This window comes from Pyricularia grisea (genome assembly GCF_004355905.1).
Source record: "Pyricularia grisea strain NI907 chromosome Unknown Pyricularia_grisea_NI907_Scaffold_2, whole genome shotgun sequence".
Taxonomy (NCBI): domain Eukaryota; kingdom Fungi; phylum Ascomycota; class Sordariomycetes; order Magnaporthales; family Pyriculariaceae; genus Pyricularia; species Pyricularia grisea.
In genome coordinates, this window is record NW_022156717.1 from 4,056,643 (window position 1) to 4,076,689 (window position 20,047).

The following is a 20,047-nucleotide window of genomic DNA, read 5'->3' on the forward strand; positions in this document are numbered from 1 at the left end:
AAATGCTGGGGGAAAATAAAATCCAAGCATGCCTTAGCCTTCGTGTTCGTGTTTTTCATTTATTGACGGTATAAATCGCTGCCGGTCGGGTTCCCTCCCGGTGGATCTTCATCATTGGTCTCATGTTATTTGTTGCTGCTGCCCTGGTCCTTGCGGGTTCGTTCGGCTTTGTTAGAGATTTCTATTAAACTAGCATGTACCGCTGTCACTGCAATCCATTAAAATTGGCGACCGTCTGATCTCACCGCTGCTCTCTCTCGCAGTGTCGATTGGACGATATAGTTATGCGTAGTTAATGCTCCGTCCCTAGGTAGAGGCAGCCTAGGCATCCCAGAGAGTACCTGCGGAATTGACCTTTTAAATTTAATTCCGTGCGTGCTGCGGCATCAGGTATGCTTTTTTTTATATTTTTTTTTTATTATATCTACCTAGGTAGGTATGTACAGTACCTAATGTACAATGCAGACAAGGCAGGTACCCCTTTACCTAGGACAAAGTGGCAGTTTAAACTTTGACGCCGAAGAAAAGGACTTGCCTCGGTAGCTATACAAAAAAATAGAAATTTACCGGCCCCTTGTTGAAGGTAGGTGCCAACAGACCGTGTACCCCTGTCGTAGCTCTAAAAGTGTGACATCAGCGCTCCCTCTCCAGCCGCCTGACGGAAAGGAGGGAGGGAGGGAGGAATGGAAGGAACCACGAGACCCCGATTCGCAAACTCCGTTTATATCACCTGCTGCGCCGCGTAATTGGTTTGTTTGAAAGAAGCGCGAACCCGACTCAATCGATGCCGTTTTGAGAAACATTTCTTTTTCTCAAACAATCGAACACGAAAAAAAAAGGGTTTATTGTACAGACCTAAAACCAAACCAAAAACCAAACCAAAATACCATACCTCTCAAAATAGCATCTCCGTACCCGCCGGCGGCACTTATTAAGGGGTTGCTTCGCGCACCTTCTTTTGCCGCTGCGCTCGTTCAGTCGTGCCGCCCTGTGCTGTCCGCTGTTTGCCGAGACGTTCGCACCTGACGCCCACATCGGCCCCGACCGCCAAGTCGAGCCGTCCAAGCAAAAGCCACGAGGCCAAGCCCACGACAACGAGTCGATTCAAACCCGCCCTGTTGATGATCCACAAAATACTATGCTGCTCCTACATCAGATTGGAAGCGTCAAGATAGGCGAGGTTGTGCGCTACACGGTCACCTACACACCCTCAAACGACCGCATCCTCCCGTCGCCCGAGTGTCTACACCTGCGAATCAGGAACTCGTCCTCCACCGCCTTGCGCGCCGCCTTTGTCCACGGACCCTACACCCTCTCCGTCGCCGCATACCCTTCGCATTACGATCCCAACAAGAAGTTCGCCCAGCCCCGTCGCTATGGCGTCCCCGAGTTCGAGCCTATGCTCAAGGCCGGCGGCTCTTGGGCCTGCCGCCTGCTCGTACCAGATAACATTCGCCAGTCTGCCGGTTCCAACGTGACCAAGGGTTACTTTGGTGGAAGCTCGACTCCTACAAATCCCACCTCGCCCGGGGTCCCGCCGGGAATGGACCTTGAAGCGCAGCCGCCAAACTCGGTGTCATGGATCATTGAAGTCTCGAGCCAGGTGATATTCTCAACCTCGGCTGCCGTTCACTACGAGATCCTATTGGCTCGGGACGAGAAGTCCCTCCATTTGGGAATTCCGGGCGTCTCCGTCATTGGTGGCTCCCAAGTCCACCTGCCACAGCCTGGAAAGATCAGCGACTTCCAGCCGCCTCCCTTGCCGCGCGAAGAACTGCTTCAAAATAATCAAAGCCCGCAAAAAGGTGTATTCTCAAGTGCCATCTTCATCAAAGTTGAGGACACTGCTGCGTTATGGGACACACCAAAGCTGGCGAGTTTCGATGGGGCCAATAAACTGAAAGACAAAGTTGGGGCATCAACGCAGCCAGGGGTGGAGACGACGGGAACTGGAATTACACAATCAGAAGCATCAGAGACCTCTCAAAATGCTCATGCCACTAGCCCAGCTGGGCCACCAAATACTTGTCATGACGAAAGTAACAGAAAGAAAGCGCCTGACAGGCGCCAGAAGGTCCACCTTGTTGTTCTGACTCACGGGCTTCATAGTAATTTGGGGGCGGATATGCTGTTCCTCAAAGAAAGCATAGATGCCGGCGTTAGGCAAGCAAAAATTGATGCCAAGCAAAGGCGGGCAAAAGAGTCTAGGGAAAAGCGGGAAAGGGAACAGGAGAAAGGCAAGAGCCAGGACGAGACGGCATCGAATGAAGATGGCGGCAGCGCTAGTGGAGGCAAAAATGGCTCTGGTGAAGACACTCTAACACCACTAAACCAAGCCGGAACTTCTGGCGATGAGGTCGTCGAAGACGATGAAGAGGTGGTCGTTCGAGGCTTTTCCGGCAACGCAACTCGCACAGAACGTGGCATCAAGTACCTGGGGAAACGACTTGCCCGATATGTGCTCTCCATGACTTATCCAGACCAACCGTATCTGCCCGCATCTCTGGCCAATGTCGCCAGTGGTGGTGGTAGTGGTGGTACGTCGGCTCACAAGCACAGCAGCATCCGCAAAGAGCCCAAGCAAGATGATTTGCGAGGCCACCGCATCACCAAGATTAGCTTCATTGGTCATTCTCTTGGCGGTCTTGTGCAAATGTACGCAATAGCCTACATTCAAAAGCACTCGCCCCAGTTCTTCACCCTCATCGAACCAGTGAACTTTATTGCTCTGGCTTCGCCTCTGCTAGGATTGAACCATGAGAACCCACTCTACTTGAAATTTGCACTCGACTTTGGCTTGGTAGGCCGCACAGGTCAGGACCTTGGTCTTACCTGGAGAGCCCCAACAATCGCGCGAAGCGGTTGGAGCGCCATAGTCAGCAACCTCGGGGAGAACGCGCACAAGAAACTGCTCGGCGAGACGGACGACTCGAAGCCGTTGCTCCGTATCCTTCCCACGGGGCCTGCGCACATTGCGTTAAAGGCCTTTCGCAACCGAACCCTATACTCAAATGTCGTAAACGACGGAATCGTACCGCTGCGGACCAGCTGTCTGTTATTTCTAGATTGGCAAGGAATTGGGCGCGTGGAGAAGGCACGCCGCGAGGCTGGCCTCGTGGAGACTGTCGTGGGCTTTGGCTGGTCGGAGTTAATGGGCGCCAATGTAACGTCACCGAGATCAGCATCATGGCCCGTCAGTACCTCTGAAGATGAAGACGACGGAAATGATGAGACGAAGCGAAAGACAAAAGAGGGACGGCAGAAAGACAAGGGCTCATCTGATCTCACGGTTGATCCCGGCGGTACAGCATCTCCATTCGAGGATGGGGCGTTGACACCTGTAGCACCTAATTCACACGAGGTGCCCCAGCCGTCTGGAAACGCCATTCTGGAAGACGACAGACAAAGCATCAGGTCTGTCCCGACGACCTCATGGGCAGGCATGACATCAGGATCGATGACGGCTGCCAACCCATTCACCGGCTTCTTCAACTTTTTCCGGAAAGACGAACCTCCAAAGCCCTCGCCGCCCAACCACAAACAGAACAAGATACTTAAAAGAAGTCAGACTCTGTCGTCCAAGGAAGGCGAAGCTACGAGCTCGGCATCGTCCTCCACCTCGAGAGTCACAACAGGGCACGAGCTCAGCCGCGAGGGAGATGACGGTATGGCGGCGCCGCCGAGAACAACTCTGTTTGAAGCGGCAGGTGATTTGCTTAACCCCAAGCTGCCTTCTGTCGAGTACCTGATCGATCCTTCGAAACGTCCTCGCACCATCTTCCACGACCGTGTATACCATCCTAGCGATATACCGCCTCCGCCACTGAAAAAGCGCCCATCCTCTGCATCTAGTCGCCGCAGAAAGCCCGCCCGAATTGATTCTGCAGAGACTGGGGCTTCTGCGTCATCCAAGAGCCCGCTGTCATCCCCAGTCGCATCGCCAGCTACCCATCCACGTAAGGGCTCCCAGGGGTCATCAAACAATGACTACGATGACACAGCCAACACAAACCCTGCAAAGGGATCTGATGAGGTGATCGATAGCGCGGGAATGCGCGTCGAAGAGAAGATTGCCAGGGCTTACCACCGAGGTCTTTCCTGGCGCAAGGTTCTGGTCAAGTTGGAGCCCGATGCACACAACAACATCATCGTGCGGCGCAAGTTTGCCAACGCCTTTGGATGGCCCGTGATCCAGCATCTCGTTGAAGCGCACTTCAGCGACTCGGCTGTTGCACGCAAACCTGACAGCGCCGAAGCGGGTACGGAACGAGCAAAAGATATTGGCCTGAACCCAGACAGCCATGGCAGGGAAACAAAGCAGCAGCCCGAGACTCCGAAAGTGGATGAGTCACTCCACCACCCTGTAACGTCCCAGACAGATTCAGAGCAGCGGGAAACCAGCAAAACTAGCGCTCCGCATGGCGATGGTCGTGAGAAACCCAAACCACAAGCTCTGTCAGCTCCTGACCTAGACCGAACTCCAAGTGAGAGGCGTGAGGCCACGGACAAGGTCTCTGAGCTGCCGAATACCCCACCCAGAAAATCCAACAGCATACCCTTGATGAGACACGGAAGTGGAAGCAGCAGTAGCAGTAATAGTGGCACGAGCCCCGGCAGCCGCAAAGCTGGGGACGAGTCGACAAGGCCAAATTACGACCGTATGGACTCGATGACGTGGAGCGAGAGAGACTGGGCCGATAGCGATGACGACAGCGAAGTCGAGATCGGTGCGACTAACGGATTTCTTGGACAGGGATTGTTCAGGAAAGGTACATCAAAGAACGTCACGTCTGGTCCTGGTGACTCTGGTGACGTCGAGGGTAATGACAGTGCGAAAGCACACGGGGCTGGCTGGAACTGGACCGAAAAGATTGTCGGCAAGGGGACAACCAGGACCAGGGCCATGACCCCGCGAAGTCAGCCCTTCCCTTCACAGTCTGGCAGTGAGTCTTTCGAGATTGGAAGCAGGGCTGCTCCGCAACCCAAAGTGGCACAAAATGATAGCGATAAGTCCGCACCGCAAACTCAATAATTCAGTCAGAAGATAGGCAGTATATTGTATTACCGCACTGATGTAGTTTGTTCAAGCACCGCTCCGTATTTTAGTTTGGACTTTCTTCGTATTCCTCATGAAACAGAACTTAGGCTCATGCCCTCCATATCACGCACCAAGAAAATATCTAGAACTAGTTCAAGAAGCTAGAGGCCCAGGGTTCAATTATATTTGTCAATTCACGTGGTGGCGTACTCATGCCATGGGCAATGCTGGATTGGGGTATCAACTTGATCAAAATCGGATGCCTGACATCCCTTCTTATTCTGTAATTATCTAGCAAGGTATCATTGTACGTATCGTTTTTTTATGTGTATCTTCAAAGCACAAAAAGGGCATCTGCAAATAGGTATATAGAAACACCAACGCCGCCAAAATAAGCAAAAGGATTCTTTTGGCCTTTTGGAAAGAGAAAACAAAGAAAGCCATTGCTGGGCATTTTCTCATGTTTACGTGCTAATGTGCCATTCCATGCACCTCTCAAACGCCAGGTTATGATGTTCGTGATGAAACGCCCCCCATAATGCAGAATGTGAACAAGTAAAAGCAAGATAAAAGGATAAAAAAAAAAGAAGGACAGCTGCCTGTTCACACGGATGCAAAGCCGCAAAAGAGCTGAGTGGTCGAGGTTTCTGCCATGCTGTGGAATTGTCTGAATCTCAAATCGATATAGGGAAGGCCGTCATTGGTACCTTCTTCGCCCACTTGCGCTCTAGATTGCGCGTCACATCACCACATGTCTCCATCTCCCTCATCTCTGGCCACCGGTAGAGGATTCTTGCGGGGGCGACCGCGCTTTCGAGGTTGCGAGGTTGACCGAGGACGCTTTTTACGGCCACCCGGCGTGCCGGGTGCCTTGCGCTTCCGTCCACGAGCGCCGCCGCTGTCTGGTGCGTCATCATCCTCATCCTCGTCGGCACTGGGTGTTGCGGGCCCATCGCCATTCAACATCTCGTCGTCATCATCGTTGTCTGCAACCTTGAAGTCGCTGTCCACGTTGAGAAGCTCCACGAACCTGCGGCACTGGGCCATCATTTGTTCCTGTGAAGACAAAGCAGACATTGTCAAGTCAAAATCCTCCCACAGCTTGTTTCCCGTCACAGTCTGCACTCTGGTTGGAGTCTTGCTCAGGTCCTTCGCCAGAGGCTTGCCCTTGCCATCTGCGGGCCGACGTTCTGCCCTAAGCCCGTACTGACGACGGAGGTACGTACGTGTCTCCCAGGCTGCCGTAAGAATCATTGATCCCGCAGTGAGCCGTCGTAGGCGGGCTATGTCGACCGGTGCTGTAAAAACCGGCGCACGAGGAGCCCCGGAGCCGTCATCGACGCCAGCAAAGGCCCCAGGCGGCGCGGTAGCATCGTCCCTCTTGGGTGTTGTGTCATCTATGCGAAGCTGGAAGATGTCAGACTCTATCGACTGCGCAATGTCCGCTCCTCTTCCGGTAACGAGTCTTTCGAGTGAGTTGATAGCAAGCTGAAGCTCGCCAACGGTGGCGTAATCAAAGAATGCCAGGTTTTCCACGAGAAACCTAGAAAATTCGACATGGTTGGGCAGGGGCTGTCCATCATCGATGTTGAGCTTTGTCGGGTCAAAGTCGATCAGCGAACAGAGCTTCTTGAGGAAGCCCTGGCGGTTTTTTGTCTTGCTGATACCAAGCAACTCCATCATGAGATGCATCTTGGATACAAAAGTTTCGTCCTTGACGTGCAAGGCACCCCTCGAGTCTTTGATCTTGTCTCGCTGATACTGGAAAACTGACTGAAGAGCTTTGGCATATTCGCGTTCCAGTACGGACTCGTGCTTCTCATGTAATAGCTTGTGGGCCTGATAAGCCAGATCCGATATGTCGCTTCTTGGGCACGTCTCCAGCGTCATCATGGTAACGCCCGTCTCTTTCGGGTGAACCAAGCCCTGCCTAGTGATACTGGAGAGGACTTCAACGGCCAGGAAAGCCTGGGAGTCAATGGTTGCCAATGCTATGCGGGTAAGGTCTTTCAAGAAACGTTGCGTTGTCGCGCTTGCCACATCATCGTAGTTTGTACCGCCCATAGTCGTCAGTTCCTTCTTGCTTACCCCACCCTTTTTGACACCGGATGCCTTCTCGTCCTGTGAAGCCTGCTCCGAGCGGCGTTCCTCTTTGATAAGGAACTCCCGCAAAGATGCCATGACGATCTGTTCGAGCTCCGCTTCACGTTCATCGAAGGCTTGCTGGAAGGCCTGGTATACATTGGCGCTGACGTAGTTGCGCGGATGATTCTGGCAGATCTTGCCAATTGCATTTAGAGCGAAAGTGCGCACCTCCTTGGGCTTGCCGCTCTTTGTAAACGGTATTATGATATCGACCATAGCCTTTGAGGTCGACCCCTTGAAGTCTCCAAGTTTAGCCTTGAAAAGCTCTCTGTGGGGGTCCAGGTCGCAGTGTTTGCCAATGAGTCCTAGGATCTGCGCGTAACGCTGTGTTTTGCTAAGGGGACCCAGCGCAAAGGTTGTGGTCTTTTGGAGGGCCCTGAGCCCTGCCAGCGCCGAAATGGCCAGCGCAGCTAGCTGTTTTGAGACGCCAGTGACGACGCTGATAATCCATATGCACGCTATCACATCATCCAACAGGTCGTTGCCCTCGATCGAGGCCACTGCCGGTAAAAGTTTTGCGCGAATCTCTTCGAGAAACTGTGCATGATGTTGAGCAGACAGCTGAGGCAGAACCTTCCGATAAATTCCAATCACCGGTCGAGCCAGCGCCATGTCTTCGGCCGACATGTTCTTTGCAATGGTCGTTACCTGTGGTTTGAGCAGCCTGATTTGTTCAAAGTCAAAGAGACTGGGGTTTGCACCAGCGAATATCACGAGGACTTGGAGGATCTCCTTGGCCGCAGGCCCTGAAGAGTCCCCGGAGCCAGCTCCTGCTGTTGCGACCAGATCAAACATGCCTGCCACTAGCTTACGACATGCCTTGGAGTTCTGTGTGACCGTTTTATACCCGGGGGACAGGACTGTGCGAAGAACCGTCTCTAGGCTCCTGCCGGCAGCATTATGTGACCTGATAGTCGTCACCATCAACGATATGTGTTCTGCTAGTGAAGTCTTATCTTCGGCTGTGGATTCTGTGTTGTAAAATGGAAAGATCCACGTCTCCTCGATTGTCTGCCGGGCCAGGTCCCGGATTCCTTCGTCTTGATCCATAGCGACCCGGAACAGCAGCGCACTTGAAATTTGACTGCGGATCTTGCCATCAGTCCGACGGAGGTAGATATCTTTGGCAAGTTTCATTGCTCGCTTGCGCACACCGAGACCATTGTCTTGGAATCGGTCCACGACATGTGCCGCCATCTCAGTCTCCATGCTGGGGCGGAGTGCTATGCATTTTCCAATGAGAGCAAGAGCAGAATCCCGCACCTGAGGGGAACCGTCTTCTAAATTGAAAAGAATCATGCGCACCACAGGTGATTCGCCGTCCAGGAGCGTCGGGTCTGTCTCAATGACCTGGTTGATGCTCCTGAGACTCTTGCTTTTGACAGTGGCCTGATCGCTAGTCATGGAGTTGACCAGAATGTGGAGCATACGCGGCAACAGCTTGCATAGTTGCAGTTGCTGAATGACCATGATGTAGGAAGCACGCGCCTGGGGTGCTGTGACTTTAGGAAACGTGTATTTTGTCGAGATCCATGTGCTGTCTTGCACCATCATCCGCAGGCGAAAGGCAAGACGTCCAAGCTCCTCTTCCATCTCGGGTGATACGGGCTGAGAATTGTTGTTATCCATCAGCTCGGAGCCAACTGTTGCCAGAAGCTGTGCCCACTGGGCAACAATGAGTGATATAGCGCTTTGGAGATGTGGGTCGGCCTTTACTCGACTCTCCAGATATTCAAGGATCGCACGATGGGGGCCTGACCAGTCAGATAGCTGATCCAACGCGGCCTTGTCTGCCGCGGCTGACGTTGACACCGCAGCCAAATCCGCCAACTTGTAGCTGAGGGGGTCATCAACCTCCGTGCCAAGCTGGGCAACCACCTTTCGTAGCTGCGATGTCAACTTGGTGATTGCAGCACACATGACACCAAGTATCTCCAACGCCATATTTTTGGCCGGGGCAGGGGTGCGTTCTGCCTCGATCTGCGAGATCATCTGGAAGGTAAGCTGTCGCAAGAGCACTTCGGCCGCCGGCCAATCTGTAGAGTCTAAGCAGGTTACAAAGTCGTCGACGAACAGATCTAGCAGATTGCGATAAGGCGAGTCCCCTGTCTTGGTTGACCTCAGAGCCCGACTAACAATGAAGTTAATGACATAGGCGGCATTATGGCGTGCTGTCTCGGCTAGGGGTGCACCGATGTCCTTAAGCTCATGCATAGCCAGGTCTGGTTGTTGGGCTGATTCCTCCTCGCTCAGAATGCCAGAGGTGAAGGTGCCCAATCGCCCATGGCGGGTATTGGGGTCTTCCTCGCCTTCACCATCCTCATCCTCCTCAGATGCTGCCATCGGCCTGGCTCTTGTCTTTGATGTGTCCACCCTACCGGCGCTACTCTGTACCAGCCTCATAATCAGTGCTGAAACCGGCTGGATCGAGGCTCCATCCAACAGTTTGTATTGCCTAGCACTATGTTTGCCTATAGGCAGCTTCTCGAGCGAGGTGAGGAGATCGTTAAAAATCCCTTGCCTTTGAGCAGGATTCATGATGAATATTTGAGAAACCATGTCCATGGCCACCATTCGCAGTCCGTCAAATTTTTGTACGCCCACCAACGACTCGCGCTCGCTCGAAGCGTTCTCGACGAACATCAAGTGAGTAGACAAGTACTCCAGGGTGCTCGTGACGGTCTCTGAGAGATCAATAGTACTTATCAAAGAAGACATGAGCAAATATAGGCGCTGGCAGCTTGTGAAAACTCCCGTGATCGTTTTCTTGTGAGGCACAAGTAGACTGAACAGTTTTTGCGTAGGCCCGGACTGTCGAAGCTCTGTTATGGGCACGACCACACTGTCCATAGTATTCTTGAAGATGTTGACAGCCATTTGGATCGTATCTTCGGAATAAAGTTGTCTATCTTCCCGGCCACCAGCCATAATTCTTAGACTTGTTCGTGCTGCTTTGAGACCAAGGTCCACGTTGGGCAGTTGCGCGATCCATGCGAGCACATCTTCCTCGCCCCACGAATCATCAAGCTTGATATCCAAACCCTCGGAAAACCGCAACGCACCGTCGCAGAGTTTCTGGACATGCAAAAGCTCGTTCAGAGGAGCGTCTGCGAATGAGCGCAAGTCGATTGTCTTCTCGATAAGATTGTGAGTTTTTTGCTGTGCCGCAATTGTCATGGTCGGTGTGTCTTCATTGACCAGAAACACGTGCTGGTTTGGTGTTGACTGGTTGACCAACTTGCGCTCAGCAACAAAGACATCAGATAAGTGTCGCCGCAAGTCCCTGAAAGCGGCATCTGACTTTTCCCGCTGGTTAACATCAAGATCGTAATGGGCATCATCGAAGCTATTTTGCGATATCTTTGGATGAGACAAAGTTGCTGGAAGAGGCTCGACATAGTCCTTGTAGTCGTGGTACTTTTCCTTGTCTTTGACCTCTACAAGTGGTATGTTCACTTGCAATGATTCGTGAGGGTGTGGAGCTGCACTTGACTTTGAATTTGAATCTGGCAAATCTCCTTGCAGCTCATCCTCGTCTTCATAAGTTCGCGTTGCTTGTGGCGCGTTCTGCCGCAGATCATTGCTGTCCGGAGAAGGCCCCTTGATATTGGGATGGGCGTCGTTTGACGGCCAGCTTCCCTCAGCCGTGAATCGTGTCGCGACTGTTGCCGGCTCCTCTAACTTGACTGGAGCAACCGTGATAGAGTCACTCGTCGACTGGCTCGGAATCAAAATTTCGATAGTCCCATTGTTCTGAATGTGTGCCGTCTTGTTTGCTGCTGCAAAAACGTCAGGTTTCTGGTGCTCTGACTTGATGTTGACTCCGGACGACTTTCGTTTCTTCTTGGGCGGCATCGAGGGTGATGCGGAGGCAAGGCCTGCAGGGGACTTGACTCCGTTGGCTTCGATGGCGGCATTACTACCGGGGGGCGAGTAGCGAAACGAGACATTCGTCTTATCATAGACCAACCTCGCGAATGGAGATAACCCTGAGGCTAGGCTTGGGCCGGAGGGGCCGTTTCCAGAGGTCTTGGGTCCTTTGAGAAAAGTGCTTGAAGAAACTTCTGTCAAACCACGTTCGAATTGCTCGTTCTACGCGGACGGGAGCTTACAATGGCTTTGTCACATTCGAGTTAAGCACTTGCTGGACTTGGTGCACAGCATGATCTGTTCGCTTCGACATGTTGTGATTCTGTGCCGCATCTTGGTTCAGGTTGTCGTATTCGTGGCGGGAGACTTGCTCTGAGATGTCGACGCTGGTGAATCCCGAGCCCAACGTTGGGTTTGGGACAATGCCTAGAGAGCGGTGACAATGTTAGCCGCCGAGCTGAGGGGCTGACCCAATAGCGACGAGACAGTGGAGCTCACCCGAGTAAAACGGCGCGACAGAGGTGAACGGTGAGAAGGGGAGCGCCTCGGTCAAGGTGAATGGACGGGTGAAAGGCATTGAAGCGGTGCCGGCATTGTCGGCAGCAGCAGGGGCCATATCATTATTGATGGCACTCGAATGGGCCCCCGGCGGCGGTGGGCTAGCCATCTTTACAAACGGCTTTTGGGCATGGCCCGTCGCAAACTCGGAGATCCTCGTCTAATCCACTTCATCAGCGGATTGTTGAAAAGAGCTGCCGTCGCGGTTGTCTGAAGGGCCGTTTTATTTGGAGTAAGCCAGGCGAGTGAGGCCAATCTAACGGCGATGTTAATGCGATATTGATTAGGTAGGTGCCTTGTTTGTACCCAAACGCAGGTCGCTTGATCGCTCAGGTTTAGGCAGGTGGTGAGATGGATTCCAGACCCGCGTCTCGTCGCGGTGAGCTGTGCCAGCTGCTAGATTAGATTAGAAAAGGGAAAGAGCGACCAACATCAAATTAGAGTGTTTTTGACCCACTTTTTCGATGCTTTTGCCGACACTGACTCTTTTTCGGGACTTATCGATAAGATCAGCGTTACTTGCCATCCCCGCTTGCTTTGAGAGCCCTGTGGCTCGCACTACTCTAGCAGGGATCAAGGTTTTCCGTTCAAGGAAAGTCCTGGACTCTTCTTCCATCAAGTTGGCGTTGTTACCTTGTACCTAGCACATAACGCGAATGTCACCTATAAAGGTATCACCCCAGTCACCCCGAGGCGCCGTAGGAAGGCTTTGCATTCACAAAGCTTTCTATCTGTAGCGTTCGCAATTTATGTGTTCATACGCTGTTCTGCGACATTGGCTTGGTTCTGCGCAGGTAGATGCTAGAGCTGACTAGAGAGAGGATACAACATTCTTCACAAAAACTGCACTTGAAGATGACCTACCTGTATATGTGAGATCAAAATTCAGGGTTCAGCTATTGAGAAATCAAGAAGACAGACATGGTTACCCATTATGCGTGTATATGAAAGAGATGAGGTAGCGAATGGGCAGTTTTCAGCTTCACTTTTCAAGAGTTTACATTTGGAGAAACCCGGAAACTTCTAAATATGCACCTGGAAAATAACAGAGGAGTCGGCCGATCTCAAACATGATGCTGCAAGCCGGTCCATGTGTACCTTCTAGGCAGGTATCATACACGGTCTAGAAAAGGACGAATCGTGATACTAACTACATCCAAACGAAGGAACTTGCTTGGTATATCAAACCCTTTCAAAAACCATAACCGAAGAAATCAATTGTTTTTTTTATCTACCACCGGAACGCCACCCTTGCCTGGATAAATGTTTTCCCCGCTGATTCTGCATTTCGTACACGAACAGCAAACAGGAGCATCAAGTTATGCCGCCGCGCTGGTTACATCCGGGATGAGAGCGTATTCTGTCTCGCCGCTCTTTTCATACTCGGCCATGTCTAGTGCCACGATGCAGCTCTCCCTTACAACCTTCTCCTTGTCGTTGAGGAACTTCTTGAGGGTGTCCTCGACGCCGGCCTCGTCGCCGAGACCGCCCAGAGCCTCTGCCGCTTCGTGCCTCACCATACTCGCCTCCTCGAGGTTGCTCAACGACTCTGTAAGCGCAGGGATGGACGCAGGGTGGGACAGCTGACCAAAGACAAAGGCAATCTCGTGTCGGAACAGGGCAGATTTATCCTCTGTCAATCCACGGGCAAGAGCCAAGATGGCAGGGACGGCAGTTGGCAGATCTGGTGGCGATGCCAAGTCTCGGAGGGCAAACATTGCTCGGTATCTGAGGAATAGCGGAAGAGATGTGTCCATCAGCGTCTTGCCTAGCTCTTCCACACTCCTGTCCTGCTCGGGCATCGGTGGTGCTGGGTCGACCGAGACAAAATCACTATTGTCAAGTTAGCGCCACATGCATAAATTGATATCTCAAGTGGCACGACTGAAAAAGACCGAGTGCAACTTGCCTCTGCTTCAGCTTCTCTTGTTTGCGCTCCTCTGAGTTCTCCCACTCGATCCTATCTATTGCAATCTCGCAGGTTTCCGTGACAACGACCTCCTCGCCGGGACGGTCTCGGAACCGACGCAGAACCTCCAGGCTGGATGCGTTCCCAAGGGCTCCTAGAGCCTCGGCAGCTTCGTGACGACACATAGGATCCTCGTTGAGATCCTCAAGAACGTTCTTCAGGTAAGGCTCGGCGGCAGGTTTCCCTGTTTGTCCAAGGCAGTAGGCAAGCTCGTGCTTCAGCAGGGCCGACGGTGACGCGAACCCTGCAGCTATGGCGTCGATGGCTGCCTGTGCTGAGGCGGCATCGTTTGAGTGGGTGGCCAGGTGCTTGAGCGAGAAAAGAGAACGAAACCTGAGCGCAAGTTGACTGTCTTCGGAGCACAACGTCTTGCGCAATGCGAGAATGGTGGGGTCTGTTGAGACTGGCTCTTGGACGTCTGCCGACGGGGACATTTTTTTTTCTAGGAAGTTTTGCTTTTTAGATCGCGATAATTAAAGTCTTTATGCCGTTAAATTCCTTGGTGCTGAATTGTCGATATTGTGTTCTGCGGAACAAATGCTTTGGTTCATAGAAAGATGTTGCGAAAAATGATAGCGCCGCGCCACAATGCATTTCAACCCCCCGCATAGCGTAAAAAAAGGAAACAGTGGAGTGAGGGGTCCCATGAAAGATTATCAGATCGATCTGATAAGGAATCGCCCCACAAACCTGCAGCCCAAAGAGCCTTGACCATGAGGCAGGCTTGGCTAGGGGAGGTAAGAAACAAAACCCCCCGCGTTCCAAATGCCGGCAAAACTTCAAAAGCTGGAATAGGATTATATACGGAGTCCATCGCAGATGGTCAGATGGTCAGATGCTTGTCAACCTTACAACCCTTTTATTCATAGGGAACTGATGTAGTCCGTAAAGAAACTTCACCCGATCAACCCCTCGCCTTCAAAGTACATGTCAAAGTCGGAGCAGAGCAGTGTTGAAGCCGGTAAAGTATTATCAAGGTCGCATCTTGATTTTCATTGTAGCAAAACTATGAAACAGTAACAACAAAAAAAAAAAGAGAAAGAGCTTCACCGCCGCATTATACTATTATGTCAATGCTTCATTTAGATGGATGATAAAGAGATAAACAACAGAGGTGGGAGAGACGAGGGTGTACCCTGACCAAGCCCATACATGCAATCAATGCTTTGGGGTATAGAGAAATAAAATCAACAAAACCAAAGAGTAATGAAAAGTACATCAACTCAAACTAAAAGCACAGAAACCGCCGGCCCAATGAGAGTGAAATGCAGATGAAAGTGCAGTAAAGACGCCCCTGGCATGATAAAAAAAAATAAGAAAGAAACAAAAATAAGAATGAGAACAAAAGTATGAGAACATGTAGTGACAAAATTCGTGGGGGCGTACGGGAGGGGGCAAATATCAGCAGCACCTGCTCCGCCTCGTGCCATCGAGTTCTTCTGCACCTTGTTCGCCGCCCTGTGTTGCCCCTCCCTGTTCGATTTGTATGGCGGGAGAGAAAAGCCACGACCGCCTGTCACGGCCGACGCGGAAACTGCCTCTCGGGTTCATCCCGTCAAAGTAACCGGCGACAGCGGATCCTCCGGGACCGCCGCCTGACATCGGACCGCCGGCGCCGTAATGATCAGCGCTTCCGTCATAGTAGCCGGCGCTCATCAGCCCGTCACCCGCCGGGGTCATTCCGGGGGTCGCGGTCGCTGCCAGCAGGGCCTGCTGCATCTTGCGGTTCTGCTCGACCAGCTTGCGCGTCACCACGCGAAAGACTTCCTCGACGCCCTCGCCGCTCTCGGCTGAGATCTCGTGGCATGCGTCCCAACCAACCTCCATACCCCAGAAGCCGCTGCTGCGCTTCGAGCTTGGGCTGCGGGGCTCGCCGCCGTGAATGAAAGGGGGAGACGTCGAGTGTACTGCCATCCCTGCGGGCGTGCTGGTGCCGTTTGACATGGGAGTCGGAAGAAGCGGCGTTGCAGTTGGCGGAGGTGTGCTGGTCTGACCTGGAGCCAGATGCTCGGCGACGTATGCTATGCAGCGCTCGAAGGGTACCTCCCGCCTGGAGGGATCACGGGCGACTATGTCGGCCTTGGTGCCCACAACGTGCAGCACGATATCTGCGGGCAGGTTGCGCCGCAGCTCGCGCAGCCACATGCCCATCTCGGCAAAAGAGTTGGCGTCTGTTATGCTGTAGCACAGTATGCAGGCGTTGGCGCCTCGGTAGTACAGTTTCGATATGGATCGGAAGCGTTCCTGGCCGGCTATTTGACCGGAAATTTTTGGGTTTCGGTTAGCCACAGTACCACCGAATCACAAGACAAAGCATCCGAGATGACGAGGAAACATAATTGTATACCTGTGTCCCAAATCTGCAACCTCACAACCGTGTCATCGTCGGCCACAACTCTCTTGGCCAGGAAGCTGGCGCCGACCGTGGAGGTGACCTGTGATGGATTGAACGAGCCTTTGACGTAGCGCATCAGCAGCGACGTCTTGCCCACACCTTGGCTGCCGACCACCACAATCTTTGCCTCGAGTGAGGGCATATTGCGGGAAGTGTTTTAGGTGGGTAGCGCGTCGATGTAGGAAGAGGCCTTGGCTTGACGTGGAGTAGACTGCTATCGTGTATTTCGGGGCTGCAAGCGTCTTGTTTGCGCGGTGTTATCTGGTCGGGCCAAAAGGTCGTGGAGGGTGTTGCCGAGAGAAGCAGCTTGTCGATCTTCAAAGTCGTCGCATCGTTCTGCAGCTGTGTCGCATCTCTTCCGTCTTCGATTTCCCACTCTCAAAAGCAATCACTCTGGGGCCGTGAGGGGGTAGGGAGGGTCTGGATGCCGGTTGCTGGCAACCAAAACCAAGAGACTCAGCTCTGGCTATGAAACAAGACAAGCTGGAAAAATAAAAAAAAATTGAAAGCACGGCAAATCACACCAAGAAAACAAAGTAAAGGAAAGAAAGAAGCAGGGAAGCCCACCGAATAGGTAGAACGAAAGACTGTGACAACAACAAGGAACGAATGACGGGATCAGCGGAGTTTTATTATTGTTGTGGTGCGCAGCAGGCGCAAATTGTCAGTCATGCGGGGACCAAGGATTTCTCGTGTCTGACAAAAACGTTGTCCCCAGGTTTTTTTCTCACTGTCTTCCTTGCCTAGGGTATTCAAAAGGGGCAAGGCTTTGTGCCTGATGATGCCACCTTTGGGCCGTAACAAATCTTAACAGCGGGAAGGGGAGATTTCACAAAATAGATAAGGACAGACGAGTGTCGTATTTCTCAAAAGATGCAATTAGTATTACAAGACAAAAGAAAAGGAACAGAGAACAAGTTCGATAAGCCATTACTACCTAAGTGTACCTAGGAGTACCGATCGCTCTCCACGTTTGGCCAAACACCATCAGCAAGCAGTAGATGCGGGGCGGGCGGAGATAATAATCCGCCAGCAACCAATGCGAGCAGTACAATGCTCAACTGCTGTACGTCAGTACGGTAGTAATTATGTGCAACATCAGTGGGGGAAAGGCAATTCTAAGGGTACGCATGGAATCCAACTGTTGCCTTACTCGGTAGGATCTACCACTGCGCGCCAATGATCGTGGTGCATCGAAGGACCACAGTCTCACCGACTCAATCTGGGCGTCAGAGATCCGAGGTCACCTGCATAAAAAAAAAAATGCCTGCTAGCGCCTCCTGTTGGGCGTCGCATGGCGTGCATCAGAAAAAAAGCAAAAAAGGATGAAAACAACAACAATAACAAACAGTCGTCATACCTTCCAAAACTGATAAGCAGGACCCGCCAAACCGCCGCCTCCCCGTCGGATAGCGCCGGATTCATGGAAGCATGTTGGCATACTAAATTTTGGTCAAGGAATACTTTAATCTGCTTGGCGACTGCAATCATAGTATTCTGGCAATAATTAGTGATCATTTCAGTGCCGAAGGTATCTAGGTAGGTAGGTATTTTAATATTGCAGTTTATTCTTTTTTAAGGTCGCGATTATCCAGCGTCTGCAAGAACAAAGATAAATAAATCAAAAATACAAATCACCCAAATTTTCTACAATATGTGCTCGCTCATAACGCTCGCTGCCTTGTTGTATGTATACTTGCAAGGCTCGGCGGGTATATCTCGGATCCCCTACATGATGATCTAATAAGAAATATCATTTACAACTTTGCTCCGGTCCTTTGAGGCGGATTTGCCAAGGGGTCGTAGATGCTGTGGGACAGGTTATCAATCGGCGTGCCGTTTCCATGATATGTGAGGCTCTTGGTGTCAATCAGCGAAGGGCTTAGTTGGTCGATGCTCGTACAACCAATGAGTCGCATGTTCATCTCCAACTCGTCTTTGAGTAGCTGCATCGCTCGGTCGACGCCATTGACTCCGTACGCCGACATGGCGTAGAGAAACGGTCTTCCGATCCCGACACCTTTAGCACCGAGGCAGAGGGCCTTGATAATGTCCGTCCCGCGCCGGACTCCACCATCGAGGTAAACCTCGATCTTGTCCTGGAGACCCATGCTGCGCAAAACCGGCATAGTCTCGGCCAGGATCTCGATTCCCGAACGAGCAAATTCGAGCTGCCTACCGCCGTGGTTGGACAAAATGACGCCGTCCATCCCTGCTTCGACGGCCTTGAGCACATCCTCGACCCTTTGTACGCCCTTGAGCACGATCGGCATCTTGGTAATACTGCGGAACCACGGAAGGTCCTTCCACGACAACGCCGGATCGATAAAGCTGGATATGGCACGTGCTGCGCCCTGCGAGTTGTCCGTGGTCTGGCCTTGTTGTACATTGGTTCCTGGGTCTTCGAATTTGGACCGCATATCCTTTTCTCTCCTACCGAGTTGCGGCGCATCAACCGTGATGAAGAGGCCTTTGCAACCCCTTTTCTCCGCGTACTGTACAATGCGCTTCGTGACCTCGCGGTCCTTATTCACATATAACTGGAACCACTGAATTTGGCCGGGCACTGCCGCATCCATGATCTCGTCAAAAGAGCAGGACGCCAGCGTGGGAATCATCTGGATAACGTTATGTTTGCCAGCTGCTTTTGTTAAACAGACTTCTCCCTCGGGGTGTCCAAGCTTGCCGAGGGCTGTCGCCGTCACGTAGAAGGGAAGTGCAGTCTTTGTGCCCAGCATCGTGGTGGAAACATCCACATGCTCAACGTCGACGAGTACTTTGGGCCTGAACCAGATCCTGTGAAAAGCGGAGTGATTTTCGCGGAATGTCTGCGGGACAAAAGAGGCGTTTTTTTTTTGTCAATAACTGGAAGCCAGTGGTGAGAGGACAAGAAGATAGCGGCTCACAATCTCGTCATCTGCTGCGCTAGAGTAGTAGCCCCATGCGATCTTTTTCATTACCCTGCGGGCAACAGCCTCAAAATCGAGTAGGTTATAACACTGTTCGAGCAGTGGTACCTCTGCGACCCTACGCAATCTTGCATCCTCCTCTGGGTCAACTGCCTTCTGGATCTGGGCTACGGTCGACATATCGACGGGGCCCATGTGCTTAGATTTGTCCAGATACTTGTCGACGGTATCCGGTGGATGGATCGGGTCAAACTCCTCTGTGGCATCTTTTCCGGCGTATTTGAGGATGATTCTGGTGCCACCGGGGTGCTCTGGAAGAAACTCGGTTACATCGTAGGCCTTGCCGTGAAGAATGACCCAGCACGACTGGCTATTGTTGTGTTTGGCAACCTCTGCACCCGTCAATGTCATCGTGAGGAGCGGATTCAGATATCTCCGGGATAGATAATTATACTTGTTGGCTGGATATCTATCGTCTCACACCTTGGTAGCTTGTTGTACGCAGGGCTGAATAGATATAATATACAAGTAAGTAGTACTTCCGCAATTTAAACCTTCATTAGAGTGGCGCCCCAACGAGCGTCGACAGGGAAAAATCGTAATACAGTGAGCCGATGATCGGATGGCAGAGAGGAGCACTTGATGAGTTTTAATACTCAATTGCACTCTTAATGTTGGCCGGCAAAGAGGAACGGATGGGACGAAAAGGCGGCGACACTCGGGTTATCTTTCTGCGAATGCGGGGACGAAAGTGGGGAACTGCTTCCTGATAATGCATGGGGGACGAGCCATCTGCAGCGAGTCCAATACCTCCGATTTGCAACCGATGAATTCTATAGATCGAAGAGACAGACAGGTACCGCACCTACGGGGTACTATATACCTAGGTACCCTAATCTCAGGTAGCTGCTTAGGTAAGGTAGGTACCTACGTACCGGCACACATCAGTACCTCACGAAGTACGACCCAAAAACATAATGACAGCCCATCGTTCCCATGTATCGCTCTGCAGGGGTATTCCCCAACCAAAAATTACTTATTGGTGACTGATATTGTACCCGTATATGGGCACGACAGAGTAATTACTAGGCAAGGTACATACTCCGTACTGTATCTAGTAGCGAATCCTTGTCGTAAACTGAGAGAAACTTGAGGCCAGTCAG

General features: G+C 51.9%; 5 protein-coding genes across 5 annotated transcripts; 1 reads left to right on the forward strand and 4 right to left on the reverse strand.

The window, feature by feature from the left end:
- Positions 1–1,138: 1,138 nt before the first annotated feature.
- PgNI_03765 (uncharacterized protein) lies at positions 1,139–5,032 on the forward strand (the record flags this gene model as incomplete). The annotated part of the gene is made up of 1 exon (XM_031123818.1): positions 1,139–5,032. The coding sequence occupies one exon, from the start codon at positions 1,139–1,141 to the stop codon at positions 5,030–5,032; it is 3,894 nt and encodes a 1,297-aa protein (XP_030984535.1).
- Positions 5,033–5,782: 750 nt separating this feature from the next.
- On the reverse strand, positions 5,783–11,850 carry PgNI_03766 (uncharacterized protein; the record flags this gene model as incomplete). Its single annotated transcript, XM_031123819.1, has 3 exons — positions 11,552–11,850; positions 11,296–11,479; positions 5,783–11,234 (listed from the first exon to the last, which is right to left on the reverse strand). The coding sequence occupies exons 1-3, from the start codon at positions 11,718–11,720 to the stop codon at positions 5,783–5,785; spliced, it is 5,805 nt and encodes a 1,934-aa protein (XP_030984534.1). The 5' UTR covers positions 11,721–11,850.
- A 1,080-nt stretch (positions 11,851–12,930) lies between these two features.
- Positions 12,931–14,014, reverse strand: PgNI_03767 (uncharacterized protein; the record flags this gene model as incomplete). The annotated part of the gene is made up of 2 exons (XM_031123820.1): positions 12,931–13,444; positions 13,494–14,014. The coding sequence occupies 2 exons, from the start codon at positions 14,012–14,014 to the stop codon at positions 12,931–12,933; spliced, it is 1,035 nt and encodes a 344-aa protein (XP_030984533.1).
- Positions 14,015–14,464: 450 nt separating this feature from the next.
- PgNI_03768 (uncharacterized protein) lies at positions 14,465–16,813 on the reverse strand. Its single transcript, XM_031123821.1, has 2 exons — positions 15,928–16,813; positions 14,465–15,832 (listed from the first exon to the last, which is right to left on the reverse strand). Exons 1-2 carry the CDS (start codon positions 16,115–16,117, stop codon positions 14,982–14,984), a joined length of 1,041 nt encoding a protein of 346 aa, XP_030984544.1. The 5' UTR covers positions 16,118–16,813; the 3' UTR covers positions 14,465–14,981.
- A 919-nt stretch (positions 16,814–17,732) lies between these two features.
- Positions 17,733–19,459, reverse strand: PgNI_03769 (uncharacterized protein; the record flags this gene model as incomplete). Its single annotated transcript, XM_031123822.1, has 2 exons — positions 18,882–19,459; positions 17,733–18,803 (listed from the first exon to the last, which is right to left on the reverse strand). The coding sequence occupies exons 1-2, from the start codon at positions 19,293–19,295 to the stop codon at positions 17,733–17,735; spliced, it is 1,485 nt and encodes a 494-aa protein (XP_030984543.1). The 5' UTR covers positions 19,296–19,459.
- Between the last annotated feature and the right edge of the window lie 588 nt (positions 19,460–20,047).

What these genes read in the sequence shown, in the direction of transcription:
- PgNI_03768 (XM_031123821.1), bottom strand. Translation starts at nt 16,117, where the DNA reads ATGCCCTCACTCGAGGCAAAGATTGTGGTGGTCGGCAGCCAAGGTGTG. An exon ending in GTTGCAGATTTGGGACACAG is followed by an intron (nt 15,833 to 15,927) that starts GTATACAATTAT and finishes CCGGTCAAATAG; the next exon opens with CCGGCCAGGAACGCTTCCGA.